This window comes from Neopelma chrysocephalum, unplaced genomic scaffold (genome assembly GCF_003984885.1).
Source record: "Neopelma chrysocephalum unplaced genomic scaffold, ASM398488v2 Primary Assembly neopelma1_44, whole genome shotgun sequence".
NCBI classification, from domain to species: domain Eukaryota; kingdom Metazoa; phylum Chordata; class Aves; order Passeriformes; family Pipridae; genus Neopelma; species Neopelma chrysocephalum.
In genome coordinates this window covers 13,031,885-13,052,049 of record NW_020897703.1, presented here as the reverse complement: position 1 = coordinate 13,052,049, position 20,165 = coordinate 13,031,885, and the positions used below count along the sequence as shown (strand labels likewise).

Here is a 20,165-nt window from a genome sequence, read left to right as displayed (position 1 = left end):
GTCTTCCGCGGGCGCCGCCGGCCCCGCCCCGCCGCCGGTGGCACCGCTGTCCCCGCCGGTACCGCCGCTGTCCCCGCCGGGCCCGCTCAGCGGCCACCGCCGCCACAATGTCGCCCTGGCCGTCGCCCCGCTCCTGCGACACCTTCGTGGCGCTGCCGCCCGCCGCGGCCGGGGGCCGCGTGGTGTTCGGGAAGAACTCGGACCGGCCGGCGGACGAGGTGCAGGAGGTCGTGCACTTCCCGGCCGCGACGCACCCGCCCGGCGCCGCGGTGGAGGTGAGGGCAGGACGAGTCCTGCGGGAGGTGGCGAAAACACCCCTCTCACCCCGCTACCTGCGTGCTTAGCCCGCGATTTGGCCGGTGACCCGCGGTGTGCTCTGACCCCTTGCAGTGCACCTACATCAGCATCGAGCAGGCGGAGCGGACCCACGCCGTGGTGCTGAGCCGCCCGGCCTGGCTCTGGGGCGCGGAGATGGGAGCCAACGAGCACGGCGTGTGCATCGGGAACGAAGCCGTGTGGGGCAGGGAAGAGGTCTGCGATAGCGAAGCTCTCCTCGGCATGGACCTCGTAAGGTTTGCACAGGCCTTTCTGGTGAATGGTATTTCGGATTTGGAATTTAACGTGGAAACATTTGGTTTGAGTTATATGGGGAAATATGTCCTTTCACTTTCAGAAAACACTTCTTCCACTATTCTAGCTATGGTTAAAAATAAGTACTTATTGGCACAGGCATTAAATCTCTGCCAGGAGCCCACAAGAGGTATCAGGCATTAGACCAGAATCTGTCAAGGAAATTAGCAAACATTTTCCTCTCTATAAAAGTTTATACTAAACTGAAGCAATTCTTTTAAGAGCACAGGAAGACTTCAGGAACTAGTGTTTGGGCCTTTTTCTAGGGTCTGTACTCATTTCCTATTTCCTCCATCTTACACACACATAATTTTAAGTTTCAGTCTTAGCTGCACCTCTTTGTATAAATAACAGCTTCATGTGCCTACCCCATTGGGTGCCAGTGTAACTCTCATTAACCTACAGCAGTCAGTCAACTCTTCTTGGTACTGTTTCCCCCCCGTCCAATACCCACACAGGACTTGCAGGCATTTTGTAGGAGCCTTCTCCCTGCTTTTCTGTATTTCCATTTGGTGTTTTTCCCCACATCAAGCACATAGAGGACTTACTTCAAAGAAGCCCTTTAAGTGACTTGCTCATTTCTCTTACCAGATCATACAAGTGTCAGGTACATATAGAAATAGCATTCCAGGTCAATTTGAATACTCAAGCTGAAAAGCTGTATGTGGAGTTTATAGTTCCAAAGATAACATCTTCCTTTTTTTTTTTTTTAGGCTTGGACTTGAAAGAGCAGACACAGCTGAAAAGGCTCTTACTGTCATAGTTGATTTGCTGGAAAAATATGGACAGGGAGGAAACTGTATGGAGAGCCACATGACATTTACATACCATAACAGTTTTCTGATAGCTGACAGAAAGGAAGCATGGGTGCTGGAGACATCAGGAAAATACTGGGCAGCAGAAAAAGTAGAAGGTATGGACGATGCTCTTTGTTTAAACATTTCAAATGCAATGACAATTGGCAGTTCTCCACTTTTCATTTACCATTTCGTTAAGGCATCAAACTAACTTCCAGCTACATACATGTGCCTGTAAACAGGAGTTGCTTCCTAGGGCATGAGTGTGGAGTGGCAAGCAGTTTGTCAGAGGAGCTGAGTGACAGGGCCTTTTCAAAGTCAGAGGTATCCACTCCTACACTTGGAATACAGAGGACAGAGAGGTCAGCATGAGAATGACAGCAGTATGTATGGTCATAGGGATGATGGCAATCAATGGCAATTTCATTTGGTGACAGGATTGCTGTATTGGGCCCTTCCAGTGGACTTAGAAGGACAAGCTATGTCTTTGGAGGTTTAAGAGGAAGAATGTAAAGATGGGAATAATCAGGACAGAACCTGAAGTACAATGTTGGCAATAGGAGCAAATGAGTCAGAACTGAGTTGCAGTGGAATTTCAATCAGAAGAATACATATAGCTAGGGAAAGAGGGCCAAAAATAAACCACGGGACTCAGAGATCTTACAGGAAACTCTTCATTTCTGATTTGCTTAAGTAATTGTAAACAAAATCCCAAGAAAAATCATTCTATGTATTGAAACAGTTCTTTCCTCAATTTACAAACAGGAGGTGTACGTAATATTTCCAACCAGCTCTCTATCACAACCAAGATTGACAGAGAACACCCAAAATTGAAGGAATATGCTAAAAGCAATGGCTGGTGGGATGGCGAAAAGGAATTTGATTTCGCTGCCACGTATTCTTATGTCAATACTGCCAGAATGACCACAACCAGAGGCCGATATTGTGAAGGCTATAAACTTCTGAACAAACATAAAGGTATAATTTTTATATATATTCTTTTTTAAGATATGCAAAGTATTTAGTGACCTATGTTAATCATAAATGATTATACATCTGATGCAGGCAATTATTCATATGACTTGGTGAACCAGAACTTACTAGAATAACGTTTTGCCTAAAGGAGAAGTGCTGAACTTGAAATCTATCCATTTTTGACAATATGTTCATGAGGAAAAATTAAAACAAGGGTCAAATATCAAACACATACAGCAACAGCAACAATCGTGAGAGATCACATTATGACCATATCACTAAATACTGTGTAAGACCTGTTCTGAAACATTTTGATAGGCTATGTATTATTACTCTACTTCCAAGGACAAAAAACTGGAGGCTAAAACAGACTTCCAGTGGTTTGCAGCCACAAAGAACCTTACGAACAACTTCAGTCTGCTGCCATTCATATAAGCCTCAGGCAACAGCACAGCACTCAGATACATATCTTGCATTTATTTTTGACATTGGTTTTTAAGCCTTTGTAGTTTCACTGTAACTGCTACTCTAATCTTGTGTAGTCTAATAAAACACACTGAGAGCAGAAGAAAATAATCTTCTGTACTCTAAGCAGGTGCTCCTAATCAGTAAACTTACTTATTTTTCAGACCTCTAGAGAAAGAAGCTATTACTTCTCTTCTAACTGCATCTGTATTCACTTGCTCATTTGAAGGAATTAATCTGAACCAAGATTACACTGCACCTCTTCATTTTTTTCTTACTTATTTAGCTGAACTCTGCCAGACCAGGTTTAGCATTTAGTTAATGCATCAGAGTGAATTACCTTTTGCAGTTTTGCTCTAGTGATCATGTAAATCCTGCATTCATTTTGGGAATTGCAGGTTCTGAATACTGAAAGCATTTTCATAATACCTGTATTTACTTGTATTTTAACAACGCTAAGATTCTATCTGTGTTTTCATTCTAAATCCCCATTTTCAGGCATTTACCTGAGCTATTTGAAAAATCTCACTAGGTGTTCAGGTTATCAGCCTCATATGGCACACTTTGTTTAGATTTATTTTAAATAGGTGCCCTAACTAAAAGCTATTTGGTTTACAGAATCAGTAAAATCACTGGTTTCTTCATCTACCCTTCCTCACTTTTTCACTCGGTAGCATTACAGTTGTGGGTTTTTTTCTGGCTACCTACCATGTGAAGACCATTTTTAGATAAATATTATTTTTATTTCAAAACACAGGGAATGTATTTCAGGCATACAAAATTATAATAAAGTCTAATGGAAAATGTGTAGTACCTTCTTTCCTGCTGGACAGGTTGCCAAGTTGCAGTTGACAAACTGACCTTTGCTTCTTTTAATTTCTTTGATTTGTCTAGCTTGCTGATTTCTTTAATTCTCTGACTTTCCCAGGCAGCTGTGGGAATACTTAAGAGTGTTTCCTTGCTGAAATGTAGTGCTGCATGCCTGTCTACAGGCAATTTGGATCATGCATGAAAAAACATTATTGAAGACATCTGACTTACAAGCAATTACTTTAAAAGGAAACAGCAAGGCAGTTTAAAAGAAGAATCTCTATGCAGTTAGAACTCACTGAGGGAAACATTAAAATATTAAAAATGTAGATGATACCTTCAAATTAAAAAAAAGTGAATGAACTGTTTTTGTACCAGAAGTGTACCCTCTACTGATACACCAAATGTGAAAACTTCTGCAAGTGCTGCCTGTTAGAATATTGGATGGCTTGGTGATACCATGCCAGTATCTGAGCTTCAGTGTATGCTGTACATGAACAGCAATATCATTTGAACACTGGATGCAGAGGCATATATGGAAAGGGCTTTGTTTCACCTGAGAAGAAAGGTGACACTTGGCACTATACCTCACACAGGGTGCTGATTAAGACTTCTTTACAAATGAATGTACTACTTTAGTTTCTGTTGATTCTGAATATAGAACATGTTACTCCAGTGCATCCTTTTGACTGTTAGCTTGAAGCCTAAGTGCTTTTTAAGGTCAGAGGATGAAAATACATTAAAAAAAAAAAAGCCACCAAAAAAACCAAACCCAAAAAACAAGTGACAGTCTTAGTGTTTCATTTTCAAAGTTTCACACAAAATCCACGCAGAGTGGTTATTATTTTTATATTTTCAAAGCAACACAGTGGTATTAACTCTGTTCAAATACCAAACAGTATTTGAACAGATGACTTATCTTAACTTCCACACAGTGCTCAGAGTTCAGCATTTAATCCAAGATACTAATTTTCATCTGAAAAGTTACTTTGTGAATGACCATTTGCTAGTCATATGTAATTTACCTTTCTGGGAAATACCACTTGTTTTCATCCTCCCCGCTTTTTAAGTCATATTATAATGCATTATCACTTTGGGGAAAGCAGTAACATTTATACGTGTATTAGCTATTAAGGTATGCCATTAGGATGATTTTTTTTCCTGCCAACACAGACAAACTAAAACTGGCATTGCCTATTAAAGGAAAAAGGAGACAGTTGTAGTGAACATGGCATTTAGTTGGTATTATAGGTAGCTCTGTGTCTAAATCATTGTATTGTATCTTAAATAGGATCTATCACTTCTGAAATAATGATGGAAATTCTTCGTGACAAAGAGAGTGGCATTAACATGGAAGGTGGATTTATGACAACTGGCAGCATGGTGTCTGTACTGCCTCAGCAGCCTAATCTGCCCTGTATTCACTACTTTACTGGAACTCCAGATCCAGCAAGGTGATATAGCAGCAAGTAAATAGGATAAAAAATTGCAAATATCTAAATGAAAAAGTGCTGCAGTTTGTCTAATTATATTCCTTTTTGCTTTGTCTTTCTTCCCCCCCTGAAAAAGCAGAATCAAATGTAGGAGGTACATAATGTATTATGTACCTTAATGCTCTGTACCAACCTACTTAGTGAAATACTGCTGTGACACTGACTTAGACATCAGTTAGATTTTTTTTTTTAATACTTTCTTCTTGAAAGAAGGAAGTAGAAGAATGGGGGAAAATACTGACTCAACAATTTTAACAAAACTGGGTCAGTAAAGGATCTCTGTTCTATTTTCTCTTTCTAGGTCTGTCTTCAAGCCTTTCATTTTTGTGCCCGATATTACTCAGTTATTAAAAACTACGTCCCCTACATTTGGTCATGATGATCCAGTTAAGAAGCAACCACGTTTCCAGAGTAAGCCAGATCGAAGACATGAGCTCTATAAAAAACATGAAAGTGCTACTGTAGTTATGGAAACTAATGAGGTACGTTGATTAAATTAGATTTCAATGCAAGCAGGTGGTTTATATAAGCTCCTTGCTCACATTTTGTTAATGCAGTGCCATTTAATGCCCTTTGATGGATGGCAAAGAACAGTGTAGTGCCCCAGAAGCCCCTTGTGTTGGCATCTAGCAGGCACGTTTCAAACTGCAGCCAGCACTGTACTGTACTCCCAGGCTCAGGCCCAGGTAAGTATCTGCATGGCTCACCTTTAAAAAGCTGTTCACCACAGAGTCCTGCGCCAGTCAGATAAGGGGGAAATGCTTGAGCAGCCACAAGGGAGTAGACAACTCCTGGTAAGAGGACTTAAAACTCTTCAGGTCTCAGGCAGAAAGGAGGGCTTGCCTTTCATCATTGCTTGGTATGGACAGGAAAGGAAACAAGATGACAAAGATAGCTGTACACAAAGGTGAAGCAGGAAGGGAGTTGCTTACTTTGAACAGTAGCATCTCTCCTATTTATGGATATGTGTTCTTAAAGATAAGTCAGTCATATGCCCACTTAAGTTTTGGTAACATAAATATCTGAAGCAGCTTTAATTTTATTTTCAATCCATCAGAAGGGTGTAGGGAGATTAAGTGAATGCTAGATATTAGGAAAGGTATCTAAGAAAACCTGTCAGGGTGCTGACTTGTACCAATACAAGTTTGCACCCTAGAAACTCTTAAAAGATTAAACTAGAGACTGTAGAACAGAATTATGTTAGGGTGATCACTACGTACTCTGTATATCTTTTAGTGAAATAGATGTTTCTTTTTGCAGGGCAAAGGTAAAGAAATGCTCCAGGAGTTACAGAAGCTGGAGAAACAGAAGATAAGTCAAATGGAATCAATCCTGCAAAATGGATGTCTTGATGTTAACCAAGTGGTTAAACTTTTTTCACAGTGTGTAGAACAAGAACTCAAAATATATAGCTAAGAATATTATTTGAATGGGGTAAAATTACATCTTATTTTCAGTATACCACTTAATATGGACAGTTTTAAAATTGTGGATTCAATATTTAGGACAAATATTAGGCTTTTGATTGTAGGAAGCAATGCTGAAAAGGCTCCTAAGAGCTAGGCAGTGGCTTTGTACGTGGCACAAAGCTGTCAGCAGAGACTGATTTTGCCAACAAACAGATGCAATTAGAATGCAATAACTTGATGAAATTGTGGAACAGCTCCATCTCTGGCTAAAGAACACCAATTCAGCTTTGGAGAACTCAGTTCTAGTGTACACACATGTAGCTTTTATAGTCAAGAGAATTGTAGCAGAAGTCAGACTACCTGAATTAAAATGGCCATACTGAAGACTTTGTAAAATGTGGAATCTATGATGAGCACTGAATAAAAAGGAAAGTAAGATCGATAGTCAGTTGTTTGATGAAACCACTCTAAGACAGGTTTATATGAACCTTCTACTCCTTCAATGTAAAATAGGCTAAGAGTTCAAGTTATATTAAAAACAAATCACAGTTATAATTTTACCATGAGTGGTTGTGAAATCTGATTACATGGAATTCATCAATGCAAGCATCCTGTAAGTTACCACACAGTTTTCACTTCCCTTTCTATTTTCCCCCACCCTGATACTGAAAAATAAACTTATTTACATAGAATATGATTATTGTCAAATTAATTCTCCAATGCACTTTATAATGCACTATGATGTGGGAGTTTTAAAATGTTTCTTGAATTGTTACTTTTTAAAATTGGGCAACCAGAAAGGAAGAGTTTGAGGTACAAAAGTATGTACATGTACTCAAGCAGGACACTTAAAAGTACTTTAAATTTTTTTTCACTTCATATTAAGCCTTTTAACCATGACTTCGTTTGCCAAAATTAGTAGACTGTGGAGTTAATTTAATCAAGCTTTTTGCCCAGCCTCATGCTGTTTAAAAGTAATGATCAATATATGACACTTCTTTTATTATCTGTGGCAAGGGACAAACTGAACAAATAACAAAGAACTGACTTTACCACATGATGAAGCAGGATAAAAAGTATGACTGTAAGGAAAAAAACCAAACCACTCAAAAGCCAACACTTCTGCAAACCTTTAGAAGAAAACATGGACCATGAAATGGAGCATTAGAGCTGCAGCAGTGATGTGACATGATCCAGCATCCCCACAGACAAAGCAGACCACAGAAAGACCATTCTTTGATGGTTTCTCTATATTTAGTCTAGAATAATCTCAGATGCTAAAGATACGGCCATGAACATGCAATTTTCTCATTTTGTAAACTGTTCTATCCCCCACTGGTAAAAAAAGTAAGTACATGCAAATGAATAGTCAATGAAGTTTGCAGAATTAATATGAAAAGTAAGAATTTGGCAGAATTTATTCTTTTTGATGCTAAAATGAAAGTAGAAATTAATTTGGGATGCTGTGTTCAGATCCACAGTAAGAAACTAATGAGCCAGGAAAAGCTCTTGAACTTACTAGTTCTAGTGTGCCATGTGGCAATAGCAAGCAGGACTGAGTAGCAAGTTAAACTGAAAGCAAGTTGGATTTGACTGTGATCCTTTTGAACCTGTGTTTGTTGACAACAAAATTTCATAGAAGTGCAATAGTACATAGTGGATGTTTGTTAACTGGAAGATAGATTTAATAAAAATTTGCTGCATTTACTTGTTTTCCTTATGGATGTCCATATCTAACAACCATGTGTATCTTTGTCCTATTTTTGCTCATCAGCTGTTCCACACTAGCTCTTTCATAGCTTCAAAGCATCGGTAAATGTCAGGTAAAACTGTGCTGAAACCAAGGTATGAATCAAGTTTACAGGCAGCATGGCAAAACAAGTGAAACAATTCTATGCTACAATGCAAATACTGAAGTTACACAGGAAGGACAATAGTGAAGTCAGTGGAGTCTCTAAGTGAACTTCTTGGCCACTTAATCATGGGGTGGCAATTCAGAAGGTTAAGCATATCAGCCCAGTTGTAATACAGGCAGGTACAGTCCAACTGTTCCTCTTGTTTATGTGTTGCTTTTTATACTAACTGGTCTACAGGATACAAAGTAAAAACAATGTAATGAGTGGAGACAGTTCAAGTGATGGCCAAAAGAGTAAGAATATTTCAGTACCTTTTTATCTTGGGATTTCATCCTCTTGAAATACACGCAGTGTAAAAATATAATATGAAGATGAGATCAGGAGGAATAAATAATCCTCCCTCCCTTGTACAACCATATAACAAAAAAAAAAAAAATCAGAATGTCCTCTAGAGGGCAATCTTTGCATGGATTTCACCTAGGAATGTATCACAGCTGATTTTAAAAGGTCTAGAGGTTATGAAGGAACATTATTTAAAAAAAAAAGTACTAAAATTTCTACTTAGAAATCTACAAGTATTATATCCATCCCTGTCCATTATCACAATTATTTTGAGATTAGTCCTAGAAAAAAGATCCAATGATCCAACGTTTCACTGGATATTCCTCTGCACTTACTTGTTCAGTAGATGTTTTCACAGAACTTAACTTCCAAGTTAACTGAGAATTACCCCAAACTAACCCACCTTCAAAATAAAAAATCTCGTTGTACCACTGACCACATCTTTAAAGCAAAACTATTTCTAACCACCACAAATCCACATATCAGTAGATCAACTACTGACATAACATCAAATTGTCAACTATTCTAAAACTGCTCCTTGGTGGAAGTAAATATTTACCAGATAAAAAGTTTTTTAATTTTCTAAAGCTATTCACATCTATTCTTGGCTTCCAGAAGTACCCAGTGATTTAGAAACTCTAAGCAGAAATTTTGAGCAATTTCTTACTTACGGATATGTTGTGTTCAAATCTAGGAAACAGCAGAGCCATTAAAAAAAAAAGGAAGCAAGACTTTCACGATGAAAATGAAAAAGGCAAGAGTGCAAGAACAATGATTATGAATAGGACTGTAAAACTTCCCTAAGATCAAGTTCTTGAATATTTGAAGAATTAAAAAAAAATTAATTGTATTTGATAAGTAGTTGATAATGTGAAACGTTCCTGGTATGGACATACCTTTCTGTGGACACCCATTAACAAATTCTCTGTCTACTTAAAAAGTATTAAGGGTGGATTTAAGAAATACCAGAACTGAAACCCAAGAGCCACTTTAACAAATCTCTCAGAAAAATACATTTGTCATAAGCTTTGACATGCACATATAACCCTCTCACATCTCACATCACAACACAGCTCCGAACTCTGAAATCAAGTAATAGATTTATTGACAAATTACAGTATTTAGAAGCCAGACACACTCACAGCTTCTGCTCTTAAGTCACATATATCTAATTATTCCAAAATATTTGATGCAGTTGTCTTCAGCAGTTATTATGGAAATACACTACTGTTTTCCTTTGTGGACACAGCCTGATACAAATGTCAATTATTTTGTTGCTGGAAAACATTAAAATATGTCAGTTTCCATGGCATACATACGCAGTAGAACGCAATTATTTTTCTGTGTACACTGCAAAAGTGCAAGAAGAATGACAGTAAAAGGAATTATTTTTTCAATGTAAGTCCTGCATGGAGTTATAGCAACCATAAAACAACTGCTACTTAAACAGGAGCTTATGCTGCTAAAATAATTTTTAATTCTTAATACAAAGTGGATGCAAAATTAGATAGAATAAAAACCTGTGTACTAAAAAAGGGAAAAAAAGGAAGGGAAAGACTTTTAAAAACAAGGATAAGAGGAGTTATTCATATGCTTGAGCAAATGATTTTTTTTTAATACCTGGATTCCTTTCCCTCACTATATAAAATTTTTATATAGACATATAAATGCTGTTCTTGCAGTTTTAAAAGGGCAGCACAATGGTTATCAGATATAACACTTGGTCTTTAACTTTTTTTAAATACTGCAGAAGACACATAGGTTCTCAGATTCTGCCTGCAGTGCACAGGAATCTGAATGACACTAAAGTAACTATTTAGATATTGTAGGAGGATACCTGAGGTTTATTAGAACCTGTGTTAGGCAAACAACTAAAATTTAGGATCTTTAGCTACTCTAAACCCCAATTTGGATGTTCAGTTAGGATTCTTTATAGAATAGATTTTAAAAAATCATTGTATTTAATTTAAAAAGTTCCATGGTTTGAAAAAGAATTTTGTCTTGACTTACACGTCTCCAAGGCTTCCATAAAATCCTTATTTGAGGCTGGCACTTCTGAATTAAACTGTAAAGGCTAATTTCAGAATGTAAAAATCTACTCTTGATAAAGCTGTTACTACCACCATAAGGCAAAATTTCAGAACAAATTGTTTATTCCATGATGTAATTTCCTAATTTGGAAGAGTGCTGCGTATTTTTATGGTTTTGAGATTTGGTAGGTTTGTACAAAACCATTATTTATTCCACTTGGTATTTCCTCAGCTTTAATCCTCTGACATTGGGAACATTGTCACAACAATTCCACTTTTATAAATGGAGGATTTTATCTTTAAGGGAGAAAAAACCCACCTGATCTGAGGTGTAAAGAGCTAGAAAAAGTTCCTGGTGTTAGACAAGAGCAGAGTAGTCAAAACTGGGGTATGATAGAAGAAATCCTACTTCTATGAAGTCAGGGGGAAGCCTGACTGTAAACAGGCATCAATATTTCATCACACTAAAATATGGAAAACATTCAGCAACATGAAAAATACCTTTCATGGGGTTTTTCTTCCTCATTGTGGCATCAGTCACTAAAGCTGCTGTTATAATGCCTATAAAATACAACAGTGACACATATAATTTTACGATTTGTTTTGCTCAGAATGGAAAAAATGCTCTAAATCCAGAGCATCTGGTTTCATTTAGTTGCATTCTGGTTGGAATGCTCACTAAATATCACTTGCTACCATTTCCTCCAGAATAGACACAAATAGAACCACATCTCTCAATCTTACAAGAGAGAATAGCACAGTTCCCTGAGAGCCCTGAGAAAGAAACACTTCCAGTTCCAGTGGTGAAGGCAGAGGGTGGTCACATTCACCCCTAACTACCTGTCCCTTGCCTACATGCTCAGGTCAATGGCTCTCAACTGCAACTGATCTCTTAGGAATAAAGCGGTAATACAAATATTCATCCCGAAATTCAAATTCATTTGTAATGTGCTGGACGACACCTCCTTTCATCAGTCTGTCCCCGTACATCACAGCTTCGCCACGGTCGGAGGCAAGGCCAACTTGAATGAGCCAGTTCACCAGGTCACAGCCAAAGAAGATGCCAGTGGAGATCTTTGCACCACACCTGTATGTCAAAGGAATGATTCACCCACATGTTCTGTAAATCTGGTATCACCACTGCACGATGGGGAAAGGCAAGGAAAAATAGCAGGAAACAAGGAAAGATATCATGATAGTTAAGAGCATGTTAGAAGAGAATTTGCAAGTTTTGTATATTAGGGACATGCCAATGTTCCCTACCGTTTCCTACAGACACTTCAACGAGAAGCAATATGGACATACAAAGTTGTTTTACACTTGTGCAAATAAACTTCAGTGGGCATAAGTAGCAATTTTCCTAAAAACTCACACAATGTAATTTTATTTCTTGTGTATTTACTTCCCACGTACTTGTTACCATGACCATTCTACAACAAAATATCTGATCTGAGAGCAGCGTGCCCCCAGCAACAGGGACTCAAGTCTGAACTTTAATTCCTTTTTATAATTTATGGACAGCTTTAAACAGATACTAACTGTTTACATACATTGTAAACAAAAACCATTTACAACTTGCATATCCTGTTAAGTATTTACCACACAGGCAGTACTAAGAATAAACAAAACCTTTACAACAAGAATAATTTTCTTCTACATATTTATGAGGGCATGCCACTAGCATCTACCTAGTTGCAGTAAAAATGCCATGCAAAAATTTAGCTGCAGCAATGAATGTTTCTGGTTATCTAAAATCTACGCTATGGAAACCAAGCCCAGGGTTTCTGAAGGTGATTAAGAGCTACAAGACAGCATAAACCAAACTTTTTTCCCCTGTTTTTTTTTTTTTTAAGTTAAAAGCAGCACTAACACAGAGCAAGTGTTAACATCTACTAGCAGAGACGCAAAAATTAAAATAAATTAAAATCCATGGTTATAAGGTCTCAGTTATGTTATGTTTAAATCAAAGAGGATAGGATCGAGACAGATGAATATTTAAAATGAGAAGATAAATGCTTTGTTTTAATTCACATGGACAAATAAGACATGAAACAAGTTCTGCACAAACATATTACAACAATGAAGCAACAAATATCATATTTTCATGTATTCTCAGGTGGATGTATGATTAATAAAAACCACAAAACCCAACTTAATGAACAGCCCAAAGCCCAAGAAACCACAACAGCAGAAGAAGCACAGGAAACACAGATATAAAACCTGTTCTATTTCACAACAGACATTTTCTGATACATCTTTCTTATGGAACATAACTGACTTCTGAGGTGACTGAACAAAATCTTCATGCTGTCTAAAACAGTTCTGCAATGTGGTTTTGGACTATCCGACCATTAAAAGACCACCCCATCCTGCCAAACTAGTCCTACTTAAAAGTTTACATGATAGGAAAAGTCGAAGTGTCCTATTAGAACAATTCTTCATGTCTGCATTTATTATATTTGAATAAAGGCAGAATCTTTTTCTTATTCCTGCTGCTTCTGTCTGCATTTTATTTCTCATCCACTTACACATACCTGAAGACATAATCCTTGATTCAGGTATCATAATTTGCTTCTGAAAGCTCTGCTGATCTCATAAATTGAGGTTTAGGCCTCATTAGAGGTATGAGCAAAAGAAATTTTATGAACTCAAAAGCTGTAAAAGCACTAAAATCACTATAATCTCACATACTGAGTGGCCTCTGAGTACACACTAAAATCAGTTGCAACAGTTTTGCATCCTGTAAAAGCTACTTATTTGTAAGCATTCAGTCACACACACATGGACAGCTTCTTCATCTCACAATAAAACAAATGAAGGGTCTCAAGTTTGACAAAACTTAGACACATTAACTATTACAGGTATTATCATATACATTTTTTCAGAACTATTTTATCTCCTGAACTCCAGTTAAATGCAAAAACTGGTGCAATCCCTTAACGATATAAAACTTTTTGTAATTTATTGAAACCCTAGATGGGATGTGATAACTTGCACCTCAATGTTTCAGTGTGAGACCAGAAACATTTTTCTCTTAAATTTTTAAACCTTAGGGATTGAATAAATATGCCACAACAGAAATTGCCTACAGATTATACTGCATTTCATTATTTTTAAAAGGTGATTTATGATCTTTGTAACAGGTTATATGTGCAGGGAAAAAACTTACCTTCTGCCTTTGACAATGCTTTTGACACAGTGATCTCTATGATAACGAACAAACTGTTGACAGGTCATCCTGATTTCCTCAGGTACAGAGGGGTCTGTATGCCCTGCTGCTTCTCTTCCACCCCAGAAAAATGCAAGCCTAAAAAAAAAGAAAAATTAAACCCAGCAAAACTACCAGGGCCATTTTTTTGGAACTGGAAATAACAGAATAGAACTCCTAGGAAGGTTACCACAACTGTTTTACTCTTGGTGCCCAATACTTTACATATAATCTTCCTAATATACTTGTATGGCTTTTGAACACTGAGAAATGTTATTCTAGGCTCAGGTAGAAGGAAAGTCAGAGTAGTTGGGAGCCAGCTTTAGCTGCTGCATTCACATGGCAGCCAGTGAGCTCTAAGTTAAAGATGGCTTTGTACAACTTACTCCTCCACAGTGAAAGTGCCCATCCACACAAAACACGTGCATGAGGTTATGAATATGGGACTTTCAAACAGTGATGATATAATTGGATTCAGCATCCATATCTAAGTTTTAATTTATCAGCAGAAATTATTTCTGATGATCCATCATTTGGCAAAAATTTTGTCTCTAGGAACTCCCAGGATTTTTGTCTTCGAAAGTGTCATTAGGACAGCAGTAAAACCTCATGCACAGCAAACTGCAATTATCTCTCCACAAGTGGGAGAGAAAAGAAATTTGGAAGACTGAACAAATAGGAAATGGAATGCTACAGCACTGAACACTCAATACCCTTAAAAAATGACTATCAGTCATAATTCAGTTTATAAGTGTAAAGATTCTATTTACCTTCGCTTGCACGGTAGAATGATTAAATGCTTGTCTAAGCCAAAAATACCAAAGCAAATGAAGCCCTGGAGGAAAAAAAATATAGAAAAAGCAGCATTAAGCAAAAACTTTGGTTTCTATAGAACAGAAACGTTGAAAACTCAGTGCGAAACATACATGTAAAGTATTCCTCTTCTCTAGATAGCATTCAAAATGCATTTTGTTTCTGCTTTGATTTTTCATTTGGACCTTAAAAAGACAGATTAATACATAACAGTCCACCAAATAAACCCTTCAAGAAACAGTTGGGTGAAAGCAATGTTGTGACATGACACTTGACACTTGGGATAACTGGCTATCCTTACACAGCCAGTTATTAAATCTGTCTTTGTTAATGTCAAGAAACGAAGAGATTTACTGTAATTCAAGTGCTAGAATGCTCTCTACTTAATTCATTTTTCTGTGCAGGTTTTATATGAAACTACTATCATTATTTGATACTGCAGTGCATCTTGTAGGCACACCTGCCCATGGATCTGTAAAACATTCCTCTAGTATGTATATTAACACTGCCTCATTTCCACCTTCACACGTAACAAAGCTACCATGTACAAGTTTGCGCTGAAATAGGCCATGTGCTGCTAGAACAATCATCTGTCTGTCAGCTCTTAGCTAAAGGTGCTGCCACTGAAACTAGGGATAGTAACTTAAGGCTTATAGCCAAAGTATCCACGTAGTCATCTTGCAACTGTTATACCAGTGTAACTCCACAAAAGGGACACTGGTGAAGCTTTCTGATATAAATTGGGCAAAATTCCTACTTGGTTTCCATAAGCATTTGGCATTCAGTTGTCATTTGTACCTCTGGAAGTGTTCATGGTCATAGAATACATGCATTATGAAAGAAAGCTATTAAAGTAAAATGAAAAGCTTGAGGAAAAAGAGACAAAACATAAGGAGCTGGTGACTTTGGCATTGTTTCAAAACTTCAACTTACAGTGCTTGTAACAGCATCTGCTGCAACACCCACCAACAAAGTCATTTTCAGAACAAACATTGCTAAGTACCTGACCAAAATTAAACACAGCACAGAAGAACTGCAATTCCACATACAGCCTCCCGGGCTCTTGGTTGAACAGCCACCACAAACAACTGGAGAGATTCTGTAAAGAAAATAAAAAAACAATAACAAAAACCATAAACCTAACCTGATTGTTAAAAATCAAATGCACTTTCTTATTCTTCACATGCTAATAGATTCTTACACAATTTTCGTGGTCTCTGTTTAACGAATTATTCAGATAAAGACAAATCACAGAGAATAAACACGTTAAAACATCATGTGAGTTAAGCTTAAAAGCTAGGTAGGAGGGGAAGGCTTGGTTGTTTTAAACATAGTACTGCAAATCATACCAGCGTAGAGGTCCTGCCTCTTTACATGTTTATAAAAGGAACTTGCTTTAAGCATACTTAGGTATTCAACTTAAGACAGCAAATATTAGCCCTGACATTAGATTTGCAGTGTTTGTCTTTAGGCCTATTTAGCCAAAACCAGTGCTTTCTACATATTTCCTGCATAGTTAAGATTAGGTTAAGCTGAAGCACATACCACTTCAGCTATTTTAGATGCCTGGTAGAAGGAAATAAACTCTCCAAAGTTAACCCATTTGTGTGTAAAGGTTAATTAATGTAACTTTATTTCACTATGAAATAAAATTATTTCATCGTGTCTATGTAATCATACAGATACAACTAAAATACAGGCTAACATTTGCTAGACTTCTTAAATATAGAAGATGTAAAAAAAATAGCATAATAGCATAAAACATTTGATAGAGGAAATTTGAGAGAGGAAAACCTTCCATTTTGTAATTTAACAGAACCTGAAAAGCAACAGTAGTAGGCATTAACCCACACAGTTGTGCTACACTGTCCTGTTTCACAGTACTGCATATTTGTGCCACACTATTTTCCATTTCAAATAAAAATACTCTCCCAACTGTAAACCACAAGAAACTCAACTTTGAGCATTACATTCAAAAACACAGAGAGTTGTTTCTCATCTTTTCAGAGCTAAAAATTCAAATTATATCCCCAATGCATTACATTTTCATATTTCCTACTTGTAGGTGGAGGTAGATGCAATCATAGCTGCGATTGCATCAGTAATAACAAGTGGCAACACTAACTTAGCTACATTGTCTCCAAACCACCACCAAAAGCAATAAAATTGCATTTTCCCATTTAAAATAATCTTAAAATTATTCTTCATTACTAAAACACCTCAGAGAAATCCCAGTTTCACCATAAACATGATCAGATAGACCAATTTTTGTAGTCTCCTTCAGAAGTACAGATCAGTTTATATTTTTAATTACTGTCTAGGGGAGAAGTCTTAACTCTTGAGAAAAATGGGAAGAGGGGCACTAATGATTAACTAATTACCAAATTATATATTTCCATTTTTTTTCCTTTAGGGTTCTCTGGTGTGGCTTGCTCACTATCATCATCAGTCGTAACTTGCCTTTAATTTATGATCTGGCACAGAAAAATTAATTTTATGACATCCCTCTTCCAGTAAGGGACCAAAATAGAGCCTCTATTTTATTTAATGAATTGTTACATGACTAAATGGAAGATTTTTACTGGACTGTCTACATAGCTTTCCTAAAAATCATTCTACCTCAATGAGTTAAACAACATGGGGAGAAAAAATATTTACAGCAAACAGGCCAACAACAAGAAGTAAGCACAGCAGCACATGTCTGGCCAGTTGTTTGTCTCCAGTCTGTAGCAGCTGTTCTTCCTGAGCCAATACACACGTTTGAGCACTGCAATGACTCACACACTGATCCACTGAAAAACAAATCAGAAATTTTTCATTAGGCTTCTATCTTGTGAACTCCATGAGCAAACTTGTTAATGACACTTGCTGAGTCAAATTACCCTGTAAGTATCTATACTGAAGTGACACATGCAAAATGTAATGTTGGCTTTGACAATAACCTGTTCAGACATCTACTCAAATGAAACAGTAATTTACATGTGCTACTAAAATGAAGGGACTTTTTGCAACAGAATTCTTCTTTCAAAGATTTAACTCAAACTGATGTTGTGGTTAATATTTTGAAAACATTACTAGAAATAATGAAATGCCCCTCCCCCCATTTCTCCAGTTTTTAAATCTTAATTTCATTTCTGAAAAAAAAGAATCAAATATACAGTCAGCTCTAATGTTTTTACTCTGCATCTCTGTGTTCTTGAGCTCTAGATCAGACACACAATCAACCATACTTATTTCAGGTCTGTGAATGTATTTTTAACATATTATATCAGAACACCATCATAATTCTATCAATCAAAAGAGCCAAACACAAAGGAAATGGATGTTTGTCTCCCAGCTACAAAGTTCTAAGTAATTTTGAGTATCTTCCTCTAGATGGCAGTGAAAAACTTCCAGGCAAGGGCATACCTAAGAATTTGCACCAGATACCTGTCACAGCAGTTTAGTGGGATAATAAAAGAATTAGTAATTACTGCAGCCAAAGTCACACAAGTGTATGCATTATAATTTGTTTTTACTGATTATAGTTTTGAAGTGTTCACTCAGGAGGTTGAAATAATTTCCACTCAATCATAAGGTATTTTTTGCCTTATCTTTCAGGATAAGAAAATTAAACTGGCCTTCCTCTATCATTGAAGACATTCTTAAAATTCTTGTTTAAATTACTTAGTAGATAAAATAGTTGGCAAAATAGGTAGAAACCTAGAATTTTGCGAGAGGAAATATAACTGAAGTATGCTTCAGTGCGAAATATTTAGATTTGTTGAAAAATTATGTTGCATGCAAGCAAAACTTAAGGATATGAACTGTCTTGTTAAGAACGCAAAAAAACCAAGAAAAATAAATAGGAAAAATAGCAAGGCTGTATTGCTCCTAGCTTTGATTACTGGAAATGATGTACAATGAGAATGTGCTGGGCAGGCAGTTTTCCATCAGGTGCTGAACAGTCAGTTCAATCAATTTTTTTCTATTTTAGTGAATAAGACTAAGGCCCTCTTAGTCAATTTTTGCCATCTCTCTCTCCTAGACATGAATAGTACAGCACCATGGACATTTAACCTAATTTTTGCAATAAGCACTAGATCCCTCTAGATCTCATTCAGTGATCAAAACACAATAAAGTCTTAAGACATAAAATGTGAATATGAGAATGTAAAAGAGCATGTTTATGTTAAAAGCTTGATGCAAAGTAGGGTTATGCATGCAACTTCCCAGCATCCAAACAAGACAATGGTGGAGAGGTAAAGTCTGAATGCTTAAGAATGACATGTTAAAGTAGCTTAGCATTAAAAAATAACATCCAAAACAACTGTCCCTCTTGAGTACTGAAAGATTACAAACAACTACCAGCAGAAGAGAACAAACACCTAAAATATTGCCTAATAATTGAATTCAATATGAAATATAAGGTATCCAGGTAGAGTTGAGAGCACAACAGCCCCAACAGTTTCTTCGTGAGAACAACACATAAATGTTGAGGAAGAGCTTGTAGTATTAAAACAAGAAGATACTACTGCTTTACCTGTCTCTATTGGAGGAACCTTGCATTCAACAGCATTTGACACCGTTTTGCTCTCTTTAGCACAGGATAATTCACCATTTGTTGCTTGACAAGAACAGCAACCTACTAAGCATATACAGTAATAGGATAGTTAGTTTCCAAGTATAACAATATATTCTATGCAGCTTTAAATATTATGCTCAAAAAATAACCCAAAAGGAGAAGACAGAGTTAATTTTTCCAATTTGCTGAGAGGGTAAAAAGGTTACAACACTAATATATAGGAAGTGTTTAATGTTATACTACCATCATGGAAGTAACATAAATACTTTTAGCTAGAGGCAAAAAAATTGGAAAGTGATCAAAAAGGCTACATACAAAAAAGAAGGATTAGAAACACATTGAGTGCTTCTGCTGGCATATAATTCATTTGCAGAGAGAGGGTTTAGTGAGTAAACAATCTCAGATGCCTAGTGGACTGTACTTATCACAGCCTTATCAAGATACCACTACTTACATAAAAACTATACACGTGCTTTTTTTCTTGTCCACTTCTCCAACCCTTACAATAAAACTTTCCTTAGAAACATAAAGCTAATCCTTGGGCAGTTATATCTAGATTTTTTTCTGTCCTAGTGTAACACCTGAAGGTGTAAACTGTCCTTACCAGGTCAGAATTAAATTTGGAATATTAGTTTACAGTACCCCAAGCCATTTATTGTTTTTACAAATCTACTTTCTCTACCCCTTTCTGCAGATGTCTGTGCAGAAGACCCTGGAGAAGGCTGTGCAGAAGATTCTGGAGAAGGCTGTGCAGAAGATTCTGGAGAAGGCTG

At 37.0% G+C, this 20,165-nt stretch overlaps 2 protein-coding genes across 10 annotated transcripts in view; one reads left to right on the top strand and one right to left on the bottom strand.

Annotated features, from left to right (window-relative positions):
* The first annotated feature begins 45 nt into the window (after positions 1–45).
* SCRN3 (secernin 3) lies at positions 46–8,286 on the top strand. The gene is made up of 7 exons (XM_027678523.1): positions 46–275; positions 391–572; positions 1,344–1,543; positions 2,193–2,405; positions 4,969–5,131; positions 5,472–5,652; positions 6,431–8,286. The coding sequence occupies exons 1-7, from the start codon at positions 108–110 to the stop codon at positions 6,584–6,586; spliced, it is 1,263 nt and encodes a 420-aa protein (XP_027534324.1). The 5' UTR covers positions 46–107; the 3' UTR covers positions 6,587–8,286.
* A 1,572-nt stretch (positions 8,287–9,858) lies between these two features.
* Positions 9,859–20,165, bottom strand: part of GPR155 (G protein-coupled receptor 155) — a 28,022-nt gene continuing 17,715 nt past the window's right edge. For 3 of the 9 annotated variants that reach the window (XM_027678514.1, XM_027678516.1, XM_027678517.1), the window contains 7 exons: positions 20,075–20,165; positions 19,351–19,455; positions 17,487–17,620; positions 15,832–15,927; positions 14,786–14,850; positions 13,977–14,114; positions 9,861–11,894 (listed from right to left, as the gene is read on the bottom strand). The exon at positions 20,075–20,165 ends at the window's right edge or, in 1 of these variants, runs on beyond it. In XM_027678514.1, coding sequence (XP_027534315.1) covers positions 11,672–11,894; positions 13,977–14,114; positions 14,786–14,850; positions 15,832–15,927; positions 17,487–17,620; positions 19,351–19,455; positions 20,075–20,165 — 852 coding nt within the window. In that variant the 3' untranslated portion in view covers positions 9,861–11,671. Of the gene's footprint in view, positions 11,948–13,976; positions 14,115–14,785; positions 14,851–15,831; positions 15,928–17,486; positions 17,621–19,350; positions 19,456–20,074 lie in introns of all 9 variants that reach the window. The other 6 variants (XM_027678515.1, XM_027678518.1, XR_003533499.1 and 3 more) reach the window with 5 other exon arrangements.